The sequence below is a fragment of the Triturus cristatus genome, chromosome 8 (genome assembly GCF_964204655.1).
Source record: "Triturus cristatus chromosome 8, aTriCri1.1, whole genome shotgun sequence".
NCBI classification, from domain to species: domain Eukaryota; kingdom Metazoa; phylum Chordata; class Amphibia; order Caudata; family Salamandridae; genus Triturus; species Triturus cristatus.
In genome coordinates, this window is record NC_140591.1 from 1658533224 (window position 1) to 1658549368 (window position 16145).

General features: G+C 47.3%; 1 protein-coding gene across 1 annotated transcript in view; it reads left to right on the forward strand.

The window, feature by feature from the left end:
- The window catches only part of LOC146808503 (transient receptor potential cation channel subfamily M member 2-like), a 637932-nt gene that overhangs the window by 523210 nt on the left and 98577 nt on the right, over positions 1 to 16145 (forward strand). The window contains exon 15 of the mRNA XM_085623963.1: positions 947 to 1025. Coding sequence (XP_085480089.1) covers positions 947 to 1025 — 79 coding nt within the window. The remainder of the gene's footprint in view (positions 1 to 946; positions 1026 to 16145) is intronic.

The window sequence follows — 16145 nt, forward strand, 5'->3', positions numbered from 1 at the left end:
ATTTCAACCAATAAACCATTATCTAATCCATACATGCTATAAAGCGGCTGTGCAAATTTGGCCGGAATTGGAAAGCTTAGCACAAAAGGCAATAAGCAAATGAGTTGTTCATATATACCTGTGCTAAGTGTGCAAATCTAGTTAACATTAAAAGCTGGCCATGGAAAACGATTAGAATAATGATCTGCCCCTGATCTAGCATCATTCAGAAAAAATGTGAAGTCCATTTACAGCCTTTCGACTTCTTAATTAATTTAATTAAAGATTGTGATCTAAGGACAAAATATCTTCCAGAATCCTTTGAGTCTGATTAACACTGTTCCTTTTCCACAATGACGACCACAGGGAGAGCGGGGCCAATTTGATAATATCGCTGATATAAGGGAGATTGACTTCCTTGTGAGCAACAAAATTACTGCAAGCTGTTGGAACTGGTAGCAACTGCTTAATGAAATTGTCTTCTATTACTTGCAAGGGAGCGATGTCTGCTATCCCCCAAACGCTGCCCGGTAAGTAGCAATTGATCCTGAATTAGCCAGGTAGATTTTAATAATTTCTGGTAAGGGCTTACTACCCAATTTTGTTGAGAAGCGGAGTATTGCGTCTATACTGTTGCCCATGCAGCCGGCCTTTTCTGTACCATCGCCTTCCAAGACTGTTTTGAAGACCACCCCTAAATAGTTCAAGCTTAAGACTTGTTCTAGTTTTTTCCCATCATGGTAAAAACTTGGTGGTTTCTTATTGGCACCCCTCAGAGCTAAAAAAAAAGGTCTTAGATTTATGTACTCTAAGGTCCAGATCAGACATGAAGGCCGTATAATCAGAGATAAGATATTTAAGTGTAATGGGAGTTCTTGCTAAAAGAACTGCATCGTCAGGATGTTTTTATTTGTCCATCATGGAAGCTACACAATAGTTTAATGGAGTGGAATGATTTTTGTTGCAGATGTTCCTGTCCCTGAGCTGGATCATGAAGTCCTTGACAGAGAAGGGATCTGCATCCGAAGAGAAGGCTCCTGTTATGGGTAAGTTTGGGGAGTGTGGCAGCTTTGATTCATTTTCACAGGTTCACCAGCAGATCTATCTCAGTTTGAGACATCCAAAAATTTGCAGGCTGACACCAGTTTGACGACTCGAGGCAGGAAATCAGAGAGACTATAATCCACATGCCTCCCATGCCATATTTAGGACGATGCATTTAGGGTAACTTTTTATCATGTGAGACTGCAGGATTGTTTTATTAGTGAGTTCTAAAACCTCTTCTCCTTATGGTTTAACACACACAGTAATTTTCAATATAATATTTTAAATGTATATCTCCTTAATCTAGTGCAGACTACATGACTACATGTTAATGGTTGTAATTAAACATGTGATGAAACCGCAAATAAAAATGTGCTAGATGGAAACAGCCATGGTAAAAATCACCCACTTTCTAACCTCTCTTACGCAACCTTCTTGGCACCAATGTGCCCATATGAGTTTTCTAGATGGCCTTTAACACTCATACCTTTGTTGAATCAGAGCTTCACTCTGTTATAGTGTTCAGAGCTGTGAAAAGCACATATGAGGCCAGCTATGCCAGCCTATGGCCTTCAGATAGGAGGGGACTCATTTATAGGTCTAGCCTTGGTAGTGCAAGCGCTGCATGCGCTGTCTCAGCGAGACATAAAGTAATCTGTATGTTGGCTTAAACTTCATGTAATCTGTTTTTCCCCTTGCTATTGGCTTACTTGTGGTATTGCTGTTGTTATCTCCCTTTCTGTTGGCCATTTGCTAACTTCCGTGTAGTCCCGATTCAGCGGTGCCTAACTACAGTTTTAGTCCGCTCTGCTTGCACTTCTTTTAATTGCCTGCAATGTGCCATCTGTATTTCACGCTGTAGCCTGCGTCTGTAACTGGAGACTTTCGTGTACGCTGGCTAGTTTTCTCTTATCTTTACTTTCACAATCTGTCTCGCTCAGCTTGTTTAAGCTTCATTAGCGTGTCCTGGTTTCCTTTCTGAAGTGTAGGATTTTACACCGAAACTTACACTACAGCAGACTTTGAGCCTGGTTTTTTCCCCTAAACATACGTTTCAGTATTATAATTAATTAACACAAATGCCTCGTGAAAGCAATTTTGTAAAAAAACTAAGTTTTAAGTTTCATTTAACAAATTGATTCTGTTTTAATTTAACGCTACAAATTTTGTTGGTGTGTAGCTGCAAACATGTAGGTACAGCCGTTTTGATAGTGGTTAATTTGTAACAAACGAATTGTTTACAAAACATTTCCACAATGTAAATTTAGTTTGTTACCTTGCGTTACACAGAGTTTATAATCTGAATTTTAATAGTGCCTCCGCTACTGCCGCTTTGACACTAAGAAGAGGTGCATGCGTTTTAATTATGCAGTAGCTTCACACAGCGTATTTTCTGTTTAGCTTGCACAACATACAGCATATAAACTGTAGAAATAGGGATGGGATGTTGTGAAAGGGTCAAAGTGGCACCGTACGAGTTTGGCAAATATGTTTTATTGTTTAGTTGTAGTTATTAATATTTTATGTGGACGAATTACTTTAAATTTTGATACATGTAATAAATAAATTTGAACGTAAGTGGTGCTATGCTATGAAATTATTTTGTGTGTAGTTGGGAATAATTAGCTACTGCCGCCCTGTTAGTGCTTTTGAATGGTTTAGGCACAACTTATACTTTGAAAACGATATGTGTTTACGAGTTTCGCATTGCGATCTTTAGCATACAGACAAGGCACCGTAAATTTTTCTTTTTTAATGCTTATAATTTAGTCAACCTGGCCATATGTTTGGGTGGTCGCCAGTAGTGGCTTTACAGATATATTGATGTGTGCAATATACGCAAATGGACATCAGGATTTATGTTGCAAAGCTCCTGTTTCAGGTAAGTAATGTGCTTTTGAAGACAGGGATGTGGAGTAGTTAATGAAGGAGTGCAATGGTGCTAGTGACCCGGTCTCCCCACCGCATTAACCGTGTACAGAGTTTTCTGCCACATCCTTTTGGTCAGATGCTAGTCGTGCTGTATGTACACACCCTGTCTAAAGCTCGCCATCCCAGAAACACACCACAGTCCTTGTATTTGCTTTCTACTCAACCGCTGTACTTTGTGCTTCCTTGTGGTGTCCACAGGGTCTTATGCTGTGGAGCTATAAGGGCAATAGGGCTTGCCATGTACATCTAACAGCCTACAGCATCCTAAGGTGGTGATGGTGGGGGAGGTGGGGAGGCCAAACATGTACTTTTCAATTGCTATATGTGAGTTTTTTTGTCTTATATGTGCTTTTTGCTCACCATTTGTACTTTTAAAGTGCTTCTTGTGCGTTCTTTGGAATCCGTACGTGCCCTTTCCAGGCCACACTTACCTTCTTTACCTATATATGAGTCTTTTGGACGTAATGTTTGTCTTTTACACTTCACTATGTCATTGTGCCTTTGCTCACTATATCTGCTTTTAATGTTTTAGTTTCGTAATGCTTAATTTGCAAATAATGAAGTGGCGGTGTTTCATGAAGCTTCACAATCTGATTTTTTTGGGGGAATGTACGTAAAAAAGAGTATATGTGCCAAACTTTAATATTGTTTTAGCAGCAGCTGTTATCAGTAAATTTGACTTTTTGGGGCGCCTAATTTCGTCAACCCGGCTACATTTTTGGGTGCCACATAGATTTACATGTGCAATGTACGTGAATGTAAATATAGATTTATGGGGCAGGTTACGGGTAAGTAATGTGTTTATGAAGACAGGCATTTGTAGCAGTTAATAAAGGACTGCAGTGGTGCTAGTGACCCAGTCCCCCCACCAAATTACCTATTTCCATTTTTTAAACTATATCCTTTTGGGCAAACGCTACTCGCGCTGTATGAACACACCCGTTTTAAAGTTCGCCATGCCACTAACAGAACACAGTCATTGTATCCGTTGTGCTTGGTGCTTCTCTGTGGTGCCCACAGGGTCTTATGCTGTGGAGATATAAGGCAATAGTGCTGCCATGTACATATAACAGCCTATAGCATCCTAAATTGGTGTTGGTGGGGGAGGTGGGGAGGCGAAACAGGTACTTTTGTTCGCTCAATGAGACTTTTATTTTCTTAGTCTGGCTTTTGCCCACGGTTTGTGTCTTTACAATGTTTCTTGTGCGGCCTTTGGAATTGGTGCTGCTTTCCTAGTGCTTAATTTGTGACAAACAGGTTCCTGGTTTCTGATTAGGCAAGAGCTTTACAGAGTACCTTTTATTTAACATAGACAAACATTTCCTTAATCAGCCTACCTGCGAGCACAACTTTTGCATCCTGCTGTGGTTGATTTGCATCCCACAGATGCTGGCGACGAATAGATCACAATCTGTCTCTCTCAGCTTGTTTACGCTTAATTACCCTTTTCTGGTTTCCTTTTTAGGTCGAGCCTAGAGCAGCGCATGCGCTGCAGTTCGACTTTTAGTAAGGGGCTTTTCAAAGTGCTACCCACAAGCTTTTCTTGGCCTAAAGCTTGCGTGCTTGTGCGAGTGAACGCGCGCAACCGCCATCTGCTTTTTTTTTCTCATTAAGCCTTGTTCCTCCCCCCTCCCTTCTCCCCCTCCCTCTCCGTCAGCTTTATTCAGGCTCCTCTGCCCCAACTCTGATGTCATTTCTTGACCCTTGTTCTCAATGTTCCTCAAATATTGTTTTTTTGCAGGTCAAAAAATGCTTTCCTCCTGGACGTCTTCGCAGTTACCCTGGATGTCACTCTGTTTGGTTTTTTTGTTTAGTTTTTCCTTCCAAAATACTTGTTTTGTTTTGCTTAGCAGCGGGCTGAATGGCTCGCCAGACGAGGTGTGCAGGCCAGCAGTGCCTCATGTTTATTGACCGCCCCACCCCCTGTGTCCAGAGGTTCTGCAAACCGGGTCTGCAGCTTGCTACCTGTATTTTTGGTAATTGTGCTTGGGGGAAAGTGGGGGTGTACATATATCCCAGGGGTGTGGCGTTTCTCATCCGTGCCCTTTTAGTCTGTTTATTTGGGGTTATGATTTCGGTGAAACCAATGAGCCGCATTCACCCTGGATTTAACATTTTGGGTAAAGAATGATGCAGGCATCTGGGAGCCAGTGTGTTTATTGTGCCCATCAAACTAGGCGTTCGTTATGCATAGTAAAGGTGAATTGCCACTACGCTTTGATGATCTGTGAAGCGAGGTATGATGTCTGTATGGATTTCCGTTTTGTCATACTTTCTAAAGTTATTAGATGCACTCCCAGGAAAAGTCTGTAACTGTTGCATCTACTTGTTCTTTTTACTTTTCAGAAAGACGATACATGGAAATAATTCACTTTCCAATAAATATACATTACGTTGTTGCATGTACCACGTGTAATCATTGCTAGCTTTTAGTATTGCTTCTGCATTCTATTTTTGTGCAAATGGTCGTCAATTTAAAGCGTAGATTTCATAGTGTACCTTCTGCAAGTCGAAATGTTTCATCCGTTTTTTTTATCACTGAAGTTGTGCTACCAGCATGAACGCACTTGCAATAAATTCAGTTTTTAACCGGCAACTCGAGCAATTTGATAAGTTTAATGTACTGCTTTTATACTGTATTGCAAAGAAGTAATAATAAATGGCATTCAGAAACTGGAGTTAAAAAAATAAAAATGTATCACCGAGCACACAAGTCGCGTTTTTAAAGGGGCCCGCGTGCTAGCTGCCATTTTCTTCAGTCTTTGAATGGGGCAAACCTTTTTGAATAAACTGGCATTTCTATATATCACTGGTCTAGTGAATGGTTTCATGTACATGCTGTGTGGCATATCTGCCACACAGCTCGGCTCGGCTTACACTCTTTCCCTATATCCGCTAAATGCAGTGTTCAGGGTATTGTATTGACAAGTTGAATGGGAGTAACTTGCTGAAGGCATGCCAAAAACAAGCCAACACAAGAGATAAAGACGCAGGCCCCGATTCACAGAACAAACTTAAGACTAAATCCTAAACTTACTACCATTTTGGTATTCACAGAACGCACCTACTACTTCTGGTATTCACAGAGTGAACTTACTACTTTTGCTATTCACAAAATGAACTTAGGACTTTTGCTATTCACAGAATCCATTTACGACCACTAAACTTACGTCCGCACTCGGGCCGGAATTTCCGCCTCCGGAGCGGAATTTCCGGGTCCGGAGCGGAAAGTCCGCTCGTGGGCCGGAAAGTCCGCTCCAGAGGCGGAATTTCCGCACACGGGTCGGAAACTCCGCTCTCGGGCCGGAAATTCCGCTCTCGGGCCGGAAAATCAGATTTGGGACCAGACTACATTAACTGTGGCCATTGATCATTTGAGCCAAGGGTAAACACCTGTCCAAGTCCCTACCATCCCCCACCATGCATCAGCTGACGCACTCCAGCCAATCCCAGCCAACAGCTCCAGTTAGCCATCATGTTGCTAGTGCCTACCATCCCCCACCATGATCCAGCTGAAGCCAATTAACACTGATTGACCAGCAGCAAAAAACATTTAAAAGCAGCACACAGTGAAGGAACCGGTTTGGCCACACAGAGTTTGTATTTGCAAGCAGAGACCGGCTAAGAAAAATGGACCTCCTGAAGAGAAAGAGGAACTACACAGCAGAGAAGACCACCATGCTTGTGGAGTTCATTGTCAGGCACCACAAACGCCTCTATGGACTCCCACCCTACTGCACCAGTGGGAAACAGAATGCAGCCCTGTGGCAGCAATTATCCACTGCTGTCACAGCATTGGGGGAGGAGAGGCGCACTGTCCAGGACCTAAAAAAAAAATGCCAGGATGAGCGGCTGAGGGTAAAGGAGAAATACTCCAGGATTGAATTACAACGGATCCTCCCAGCCGCATACTCTAGACCACGCATCCGCCTCACCCCACTGGAGGAGGATATCCTGACAACCATACACCCCACTTGGTCCATGGGCTGCCTGTCAGTGACGTCCGCTACGTGGTACCAGGTAAGTGGGATGAAAAGATAAAGTGCATGAATAGAATGTCTGTGTTGCACTGTCAGTGTGAATAAGGAAGTAGTCCAAAGTGTATAAATTAATCCGTCAGTCAGAGACTCCTGTGTCACCCTCTGTATGTAGCACTACAAGTCCCACAATCCTTAGCGATGGAAATGGCAAATCCCTACCCCACTTCAGAAAACATGGCCACTGTCAGTTGCAGTAATACACCAGCCCGCTAAGTAGCAATTGACAAATATCAGCAGAGATGCGCCAGTAACAATGCCACACGCAATCCAACTCTTGTGCAACCGCGGATGCGTCACATTTACAATGCGGTGCACTGTGGCGCTGGGATAGACAGATGGGTGTCGCAACTGATGGCATTAGGGGGGTGCTCTGCTGGAGTAGTGTCGCAAGTGTGACGCAACTCCAACAATGTCCATGGACCGCCTACACCTAACGTTCAGGGCCACTCATTACATGTGTCTCAAGCTGGTTTAAGTTTGCATGGCACCACCCTATGAAAAGTGACTATGTGAAATGCCATCGATTACAATGCATCACTTGTACGAGGCATAACCAAATAAACACACACCCTGCCTACATCACAGCTGATGCATGTTTAATGTTGCGCAGGACCGCACACCGTGAGGCATCCCCATAGATGCATAACATTGTGAATAAGTCTAAATGTGTCACCTGTATTACCCCACCACTGTGTTACAGAAGTGACGCAACTGCGGTGTAAATGTATTACAAGGGGCGTGGAAACATGCCACTAAATATCAAAGAAGTAAATCACCCCGTGCAAGCTTAAAGCACAAAGCAGAAGGTGAGAGAATCATCAGATTCAAAAGTCAGACACCTATTCTGTTGTACATTTCCCAGCCTGCCACGCCATTACGACCCCAATGCACCACTGCTCCTACCTGCCCAGTCAGCGGCAGTACTGCATAACACTGTTAGCATGCAGAAGAAATGGGGAAATCATAGAAATGTTCCACAAGCACATATTCCAGATGTTTAGTTTTCTCTCTTCTCACCCATTGACACATTCAGCCAGAGCACAGACAACTGCCGCAACTGATAGCAGTGTAATGGGGAGGAATCCGGGTCATTTATCCCTTCCTATCAGTAATCTTCTCATACATGTGTGTCTGTTGATGTGTCATCTTATTGATGTCACTGCTGTGTGGAGGAAACGGCTGGCAACTGCTGCATGTGAGCAGGTGCCCAAATGTAAAGTTCAGGAGCTAAACATGCTGCACATAGTTCTGGATGACCCACAAATGGTCATTGAAAATGACATGTTGGCTCAGAGCTACCATCTGTGGTTGCAAAATATAGACCTGTATGTCTTATCACAGCTTCTGACCGGATGACACCACAGCAGCGTGCACCATCCTGGGGACTGAATGACATCCTGGCTGCAGCAGTTCAACCCTCGCGCACCCGTCCTTCAGGTAATTCTAGCATGAGGTGTCTGTTGATGTGTCATCTTATTGATGTCACTGCTGTGTGGAGGAAACGGCTGGCAACTGCTGCATGTGAGCAGGTGCCCAAATGTAAAGTTCAGGAGCTAAACATGCTGCACATAGTTGTGGATTACCCACAAATGGTCATTGAGAATGACATGTTGGCTCAGAGCTACCATCTGTGGTTGCAAAATATAGACCTGTATGTCTTATCACAGCTGCTGACCGGATTACACCACAGCAGCGTGCACCATCCCGGGGACTGAATGACAGCCTGGCTGCAGCATTGAAACCATCGCGCACCTGTCCTTCAGGTAATTCTAGCATGAGGTGTGTCACTGGCTTCGACTCCAAAGCCATGACAGAGATCCTGATTCCCCTCCGCATGTAATCAGCAGTTGTTGTGTACAAAGTGAAATACAAATCAGGAGTGTCATGTGCCTGTCTGACAATTGGTGATGCAGATAATTGAGAATGTTGTCACTTCCCTCTACAGCTGCTGGTTCAGGGACAGCTAGGCCTACAAAAGCCGTGAGGAGACAGGTCCAGCAGGTGACACTAGGGGGGAACACCAAGGGACAGAGAGTTGTGGCTGGAGCTGGTGAGTTTGCCTGTATCTGTGTAACACCTCAGTGCTATGGTGTGAGCTGTCATTTGTGGTGGTACCCTACACAGGTCACATGATCCTCATCTGTTGATGCAAAGTACAGTTAATACAAACCCTTGTGTTGCACCACATGTTGTACCAGGTCAATCCCTAATATGGTTGCAACCTCTGTTCCAGGGGATGCTGAGGACGAGGATGACAGGCCTATGACCAGTGCGGGCCGACGGGGAATCAGAGGGGAGAATCCCCTGATCCTCCAAGCTGTGATGTCGGCTGCAAGCACTGCTCAGGAAGAGGAGGATGAATTTGCTGAGGACGTCTACTTGGTGGATGATGAGGACTACATGTCTGATGACGATGAAGATGCCAATGCGCGCTATCGTGCCAGATTGGCTAAATCGGTCAGGGCATCAACTCCTCTGCCAAGCAACGTCCGTCAGCCTCCTCCCAAGCATACCATGGCCTGTCCCCAGACTCGAGCAAACCAGCCACAGCACCCACGCATCACAACACAGACATCACTCCCTCACAGTCCTCACGTCCAGGACCAACATGGTGGTTCCCCTACCCACTCTTCACCAGACAGTGTATCCCTGCCATCCTCTCCACCATCTAGGGGTAGTACCAGCCCTGTTGTGCTGCTGGAATCCCCTGGGCACCATTCACCCGCCCACAGGCTCCCAACTGCCACCCCCCCCCCCCCTGCTGTAGGACCTGCTCATCCCATCCATGGCAGACAGCTGCCGAGAGGGCCTGCACCTGGCTGTGATGGCCAGTGGGAGCAGGACTTCTACCAACAGCAGAGCGATGTGAGGCAGGACATTAGTGCCATAGGGGCTACCCTGTCCGGCATGTCGGACTCCCTGCAGGACATGGTCCACTTTCCTCAGGCGGTGGAGAGGCTGAACCAAGTTTTGGATAGGATGGATAGGACGTGGCAGGACATTTCCAGAAATATGCGAGACATGCTATCCATCCAAAGGGAAGAGAGTGCAAGACACCATGCCTTGGCCATGAACATGATGGAGGGCATATTGAGAGTGAGCCAACCTTTCCCTTCACGGTCAATGCAGGGAGGGGAGCCATCATATCTGCCCACAGGACAGCACATCCCCACACCTGTACCAACTGCACACCAACAGAGCAAAGGGAGACATCCATACCAGTGGCCTGAACTGGCACTCCCAACACCACCCCCTGTACAGGCACTCCCACCACCTGCACAACCACCACCAACCCCTGTACAGGCACTCCCGCCACCTGCACAACCACCATCAACCCCTGTACAGGCACTGCCCCCACCTGCACAACCACCAACAACCCCTGTACAGGCACTCCCATCACCTGCACAACCAAAACCACCCCCTGTACAGGCACTCCCACCACCTGCACAACCACCAACAACCCCTGTACAGGCACTCCCACCACCTGCACAACCAAAACCACCCCCTGTACAGGCACTCCCACCACCTGCACAACCACCACCACCCCCTGTACAGGCACTCCCACCACCTGCACAACCACCACCACCCCCTGTACAGGCACTCCCACCACTTGCACAACCGGCCCTTGTCCAGGCACAACCATCAAGTGTGCACACACCACCTGCACCAGCACATGTAGATGACCCTGGACAGTCCCTTGGACAGTACCCACCTCCACGTAGGCGGCGAGCCAGAGCTGAGCACTCCGAGCGGTCCTCCCCCCCAAATTGCGACGTCGCAAGCTCGATCCCCGGTGACAGGAACCCAGGACTATGTAACCACGTGATTGTGTGTTCACCAAATAAAGACCTCAAAATAAAGAACTCTGTTGTGTCTCATGTCCTATGTAACGATGTAGGTGGCCTCGAGATGTGAGAAGGTATGTGTGTGTGGGACACAGTTACAAGTGTAACCCTTCATTGCAACAAGCCATTATGTGCATAGCAGATGACTCACCAAATATGTGTCCTGATTCAGAACCCGACATTCTAAATGAAGTCAAACAAGTAGAAGTAAGTAGGATTCCTGAAATATATTTAGGATTCAACAGAACAACCGTCCGTTTGGAAGGGAGGAAGGAAAACAAATGATGGTCTTGATGCAGACGGAAAATGGAACCTGGATTGGGGTGGGGCAACAAAAATATAACACGTCAGGGAGCGTCAGGGAAAACAGTCTATTTACAAGGGGAAACTGAAATAATTGTTCACGTCAATGTCTCCGGCTAAAAAAGGAGCTAAAAGGACCTAAAAAAAAAATGCCAGGATGAGCGGCTGAGGGTAAAGGAGAAATACTCCAGGATTGAATAACAACGGATCCTCCCAGCCGCATACTCTAGACCACGCATCCGCCTCACCCCACTGGAGGAGGATATCCTGACAACCATACCACTTGGTCCATGGGCTGCCTGTCAGTGATGTCCGCTACGTGGTACCAGGTAAGTGGGATGAAAAGATAAAGTGCATGAATAGAATGTCTGTGTTGCACTGTCAGTGTGAATAAGGAAGTAGTCCAAAGTGTATAAATTAATCCGTCAGTCAGAGACTCCTGTGTCACCCTCTGTATGTAGCACTAAAGTCCCACAATCCTTAGCGATGGAAATAGCAAATCCCTCCCCCACTTCAGAAAACATGGCCACTGTCCAGTTGCAGTAATACACCAGCCCGCTAAGTAGCAATTGACAAATATCAGCAGAGATGCGCCAGTAACAATGCCACACGCAATCCAACTCTTGTGCAACCGCGCATGCGTCACATTTACAATGCGGTGCACTGTGGCGCTGGGATAGACAGATGGGTGTCGCAACTGATGGCATTAGGGGGGTGCTCTGCTGGAGTAGTGTCGCAAGTGTGACGCAACTCCAACAAAGTCCATGGACCGCCTACACCTAACGTTCAGGGCCACTCATTACATGTGTCTCAAGCTGGTTTAAGTTTGCATGGCACCACCCTATGAAAAGTGACTATGTGAAATGCCATCGATTACAATGCATCACTTGTACGAGGCATAACCAAATAAACACACACCCTGCCTACATCACAGCTGATGCATGTTTAATGTTGCGCAGGACCGCACACCGTGAGGCATCCCCATAGATGCATAACATTGTGAATAAGTCTAAATGTGTCACCTGTATTACCCCACCGCTGTGTTACAGAAGTGACGCAACTGCCGTGTAAATGTATTACAAGGGGCGTGGAAACATGCCACTAAATATCAAAGAAGTAAATCACCCCGTGCAAGCTTAAAGCACAAAGCAGAAGGTGAGAGAATCATCAGATCCAAAAGTCAGACACCTATTCTGTTGTACATTTCCCACCCTGCCACGCCATTACGACCCCAATGCACCACTGCTCCTACCTGCCCAGTCAGCGGCAGTACTGCATAACACTGTTAGCATGCAGAAGAAATGGGGAAATCACAGAAATGTTCCACAAGCACATATTCCAGATGTTTAGTTTTCTCTCTTCTCACCCATTGACACATTCAGCCAGAGCACAGACAACTGCCGCAACTGATAGCAGTGTAATGGGGAGGAATCCGGGTCATTTATCCCTTCCTATCAGTAATCTTCTCATACATGTGTGTCTGTTGATGTGTCATCTTATTGATGTCACTGCTGTGTGGAGGAAACGGCTGGCAACTGCTGCATGTGAGCAGGTGCCCAAATGTAAAGTTCAGGAGCTAAACATGCTGCACATAGTTCTGGATGACCCACAAATGGTCATTGAGAATGACATGTTGGCTCAGAGCTACCATCTGTGGTTGCAAAATATAGACCTGTATGTCTTATCACAGCTTCTGACCGGATGACACCACAGCAGCGTGCACCATCCCGGGGACTGAATGACATCCTGGCTGCAGCAGTTCAACCCTCGCGCACCCGTCCTTCAGGTAATTCTAGCATGAGGTGTCTGTTGATGTGTCATCTTATTGATGTCACTGCTGTGTGGAGGAAACGGCTGGCAACTGCTGCATGTGAGCAGGTGCCCAAATGTAAAGTTCAGGAGCTAAACATGCTGCACATAGTTCTGGATTACCCACAAATGGTCATTGAGAATGACATGTTGGCTCAGAGCTACCATCTGTGGTTGCAAAATATAGACCTGTATGTCTTATCACAGCTGCTGACCGGATGACACCACAGCAGCGTGCACCATCCCGGGGACTGAATGACATCCTGGCTGCAGCAGTTCAACCCTCGCGCACCCGTCCTTCAGGTAATTCTAGCATGAGGTGTCTTGTTGATGTGTCATCTTATTAATGTCACTGCTGTGTGGAGGAAACGGCTGGCAACTGCTGCATGTGAGCAGGTGCCCAAATGTAAAGTTCAGGAGCTAAACATGCTGCACATAGTTGTGGATTACCCACAAATGGTCATTGAGAATGACATGTTGGCTCAGAGCTACCATCTGTGGTTGCAAAATATAGACCTGTATGTCTTATCACAGCTGCTGACCGGATTACACCACAGCAGCGTGCACCATCCCGGGGACTGAATGACAGCCTGGCTGCAGCGTTGAAACCATCGCGCACCTGTCCTTCAGGTAATTCTAGCATGAGGTGTGTCACTGGCTTCGACTCCAAAGCCATGACAGAGATCCTGATTCCCCTCCGCATGTAATCAGCAGTTGTTGTGTACAAAGTGAAATACAAATCAGGAGTGTCATGTGCCTGTCTGACAATTGGTGATGCAGATAATTGAGAATGTTGTCACTTCCCTCTACAGCTGCTGGTTCAGGGACAGCTAGGCCTACAAAAGCCGTGAGGAGACAGGTCCAGCAGGTGACACTAGGGGGGAACACCAAGGGACAGAGAGTTGTGGCTGGAGCTGGTGAGTTTGCCTGTATCTGTGTAACACCTCAGTGCTATGGTGTGAGCTGTCATTTGTGGTGGTACCCTACACAGGTGACACGATCCTCATCTGTTGATGCAAAGTACAGTTAATACAAACCCTTGTGTTGCACCACATGTTATACCAGGTCAATCCCTAATACGGTTGCAACCTCTGTTCCAGGGGATGCTGAGGACGAGGATGACAGGCCTATGACCAGTGCGGGCCGACGGGGAATCAGAGGGGAGAATCCCCTGATCCTCCAAGCTGTGATGTCGGCTGCAAGCACTGCTCAGGAAGAGGAGGATGAATTTCCTGAGGACGTCTACTTGGTGGATGATGAGGACTACATGTCTGATGACGATGAAGATGCCAATGCGCGCTATCGTGCCAGATTGGCTAAATCGGTCAGGGCATCAACTCCTCTGCCAAGCAACGTCCGTCAGCCTCCTCCCAAGCATACCATGGCCTGTCCCCAGACTCGAGCAAACCAGCCACAGCACCCACGCATCACAACACAGACATCACTCCCTCACAGTCCTCACGTCCAGGACCAACATGGTGGTTCCCCTACCCACTCTTCCCTAGACAGTGTATCCCTGCCATCCTCTCCACCATCTAGGGGTGGTACCAGCCCTGTTGTGCTGCTGGAATCCCCTGGGCACCATTCACCTGCCCACAGGCTCCCACCTGACACCCCCCCCCCCCTGCTGTAGGACCTGCTCATCCCATCCATGGCAGACAGCTGCAGAGAGGGCCTGCACCTGGCTGTGATGGCCAGTGGGAGCAGGACTTCTACCAACAGCAGAGCGATGTGAGGCAGGACATTAGTGCCATAGGGGCTACCCTGTCCGACATGTCGGACTCCCTGCAGGACATGGTCCACTTCCCTCAGGCGGTGGAGAGGCTGAGCCAAGTTTTGGATAGGATGGATAGGACGTGGCAGGACATTTCCAGAAATATGCGAGACATGCTATCCATCCAAAGGGAAGAGAGTACAAGACACCATGCCTTGGCCATGAAGATGATGGAGGGCATATTGAGAGTGAGCCAACCTTTCCCTTCACGGTCAATGCAGGGAGGGGAGCCATCATATCTGCCCACAGGACAGCACATCCCCACACCTGTACCAACTGCACACCAACAGAGCAAAGGGAGACATCCACACCAGTGGCCTGAACTGGCACTCCCAACACCACGCCCTGTACAGGCACTCCCACCACCTGCACAACCACCACCAACCCCTGTACAGGCACTCCCGCCACCTGCACAACCACCATCAACCCCTGTACAGGCACTGCCCCCACCTGCACAACAACCAACAACCCCTGTACAGGCACTCCCACCACCTGCACAACCAAAACCACCCCCTGTACAGGCACTCCCACCACCTGCACAACCACCAACAACCCCTGTACAGGCACTCCCACCACCTGCACAACCAAAACCACCCCCTGTACAGGCACTCCCACCACCTGCACAACCACCACCACCCCCTGTACAGGCACTCCCACCACCTGCACAACCACCACCACCCCCTGTACAGGCACTCCCACCACTTGCACAACCGGCCCTTGTCCAGGCACAACCATCAAGTGTGCACACACCACCTGCACCAGCACATGTAGATGACCCTGGACAGTCCCTTGGACAGTACCCACCTCCACGTAGGCGGCGAGCCAGAGCTGAGCACTCCGAGCGGTCCTCCCCCCCAAATTGCGACGTCGCAAGCTCGATCCCCGGTGACAGGAACCCAGGACTATGTAACCACGTGATTGTGTGTTCACCAAATAAAGACCTCAAAATAAAGAACTCTGTTGTGTCTCATGTCCTATGTAACGATGTAGGTGGCCTCGAGATGTGAGAAGGTATGTGTGTGTGTGACACAGTTACAAGTGTAACCCTTCATTGCAACAAGCCATAATGTGCATAGCAGATGACTCACCAAATATGTGTCCTGATTCAGAACCCGACACTCTAAATGAAGTCAAACAAGTAGAAGTAAGTAGGATTCCTGAAATATATTTAGGATTCAACAGAACAACCGTCCGTTTGGAAGGGAGGAAGGAAAACAAATGATGGTCTTGATGCAGAGGGAAAATGGAACCTGGATTGGGGTGGGGCAACAAAAATATAACACGTCAGGGAGCGTCAGGGAAAACAGTCTATTTACAAGGGGAAACTGAAATAATTGTTCACGTCAATGTCTCCGTCAAAAGTCAAGTGTCCTTCTGGTCACCCTCTAGGACCAGAATGTCCAGATCCTCTGAGTCCGA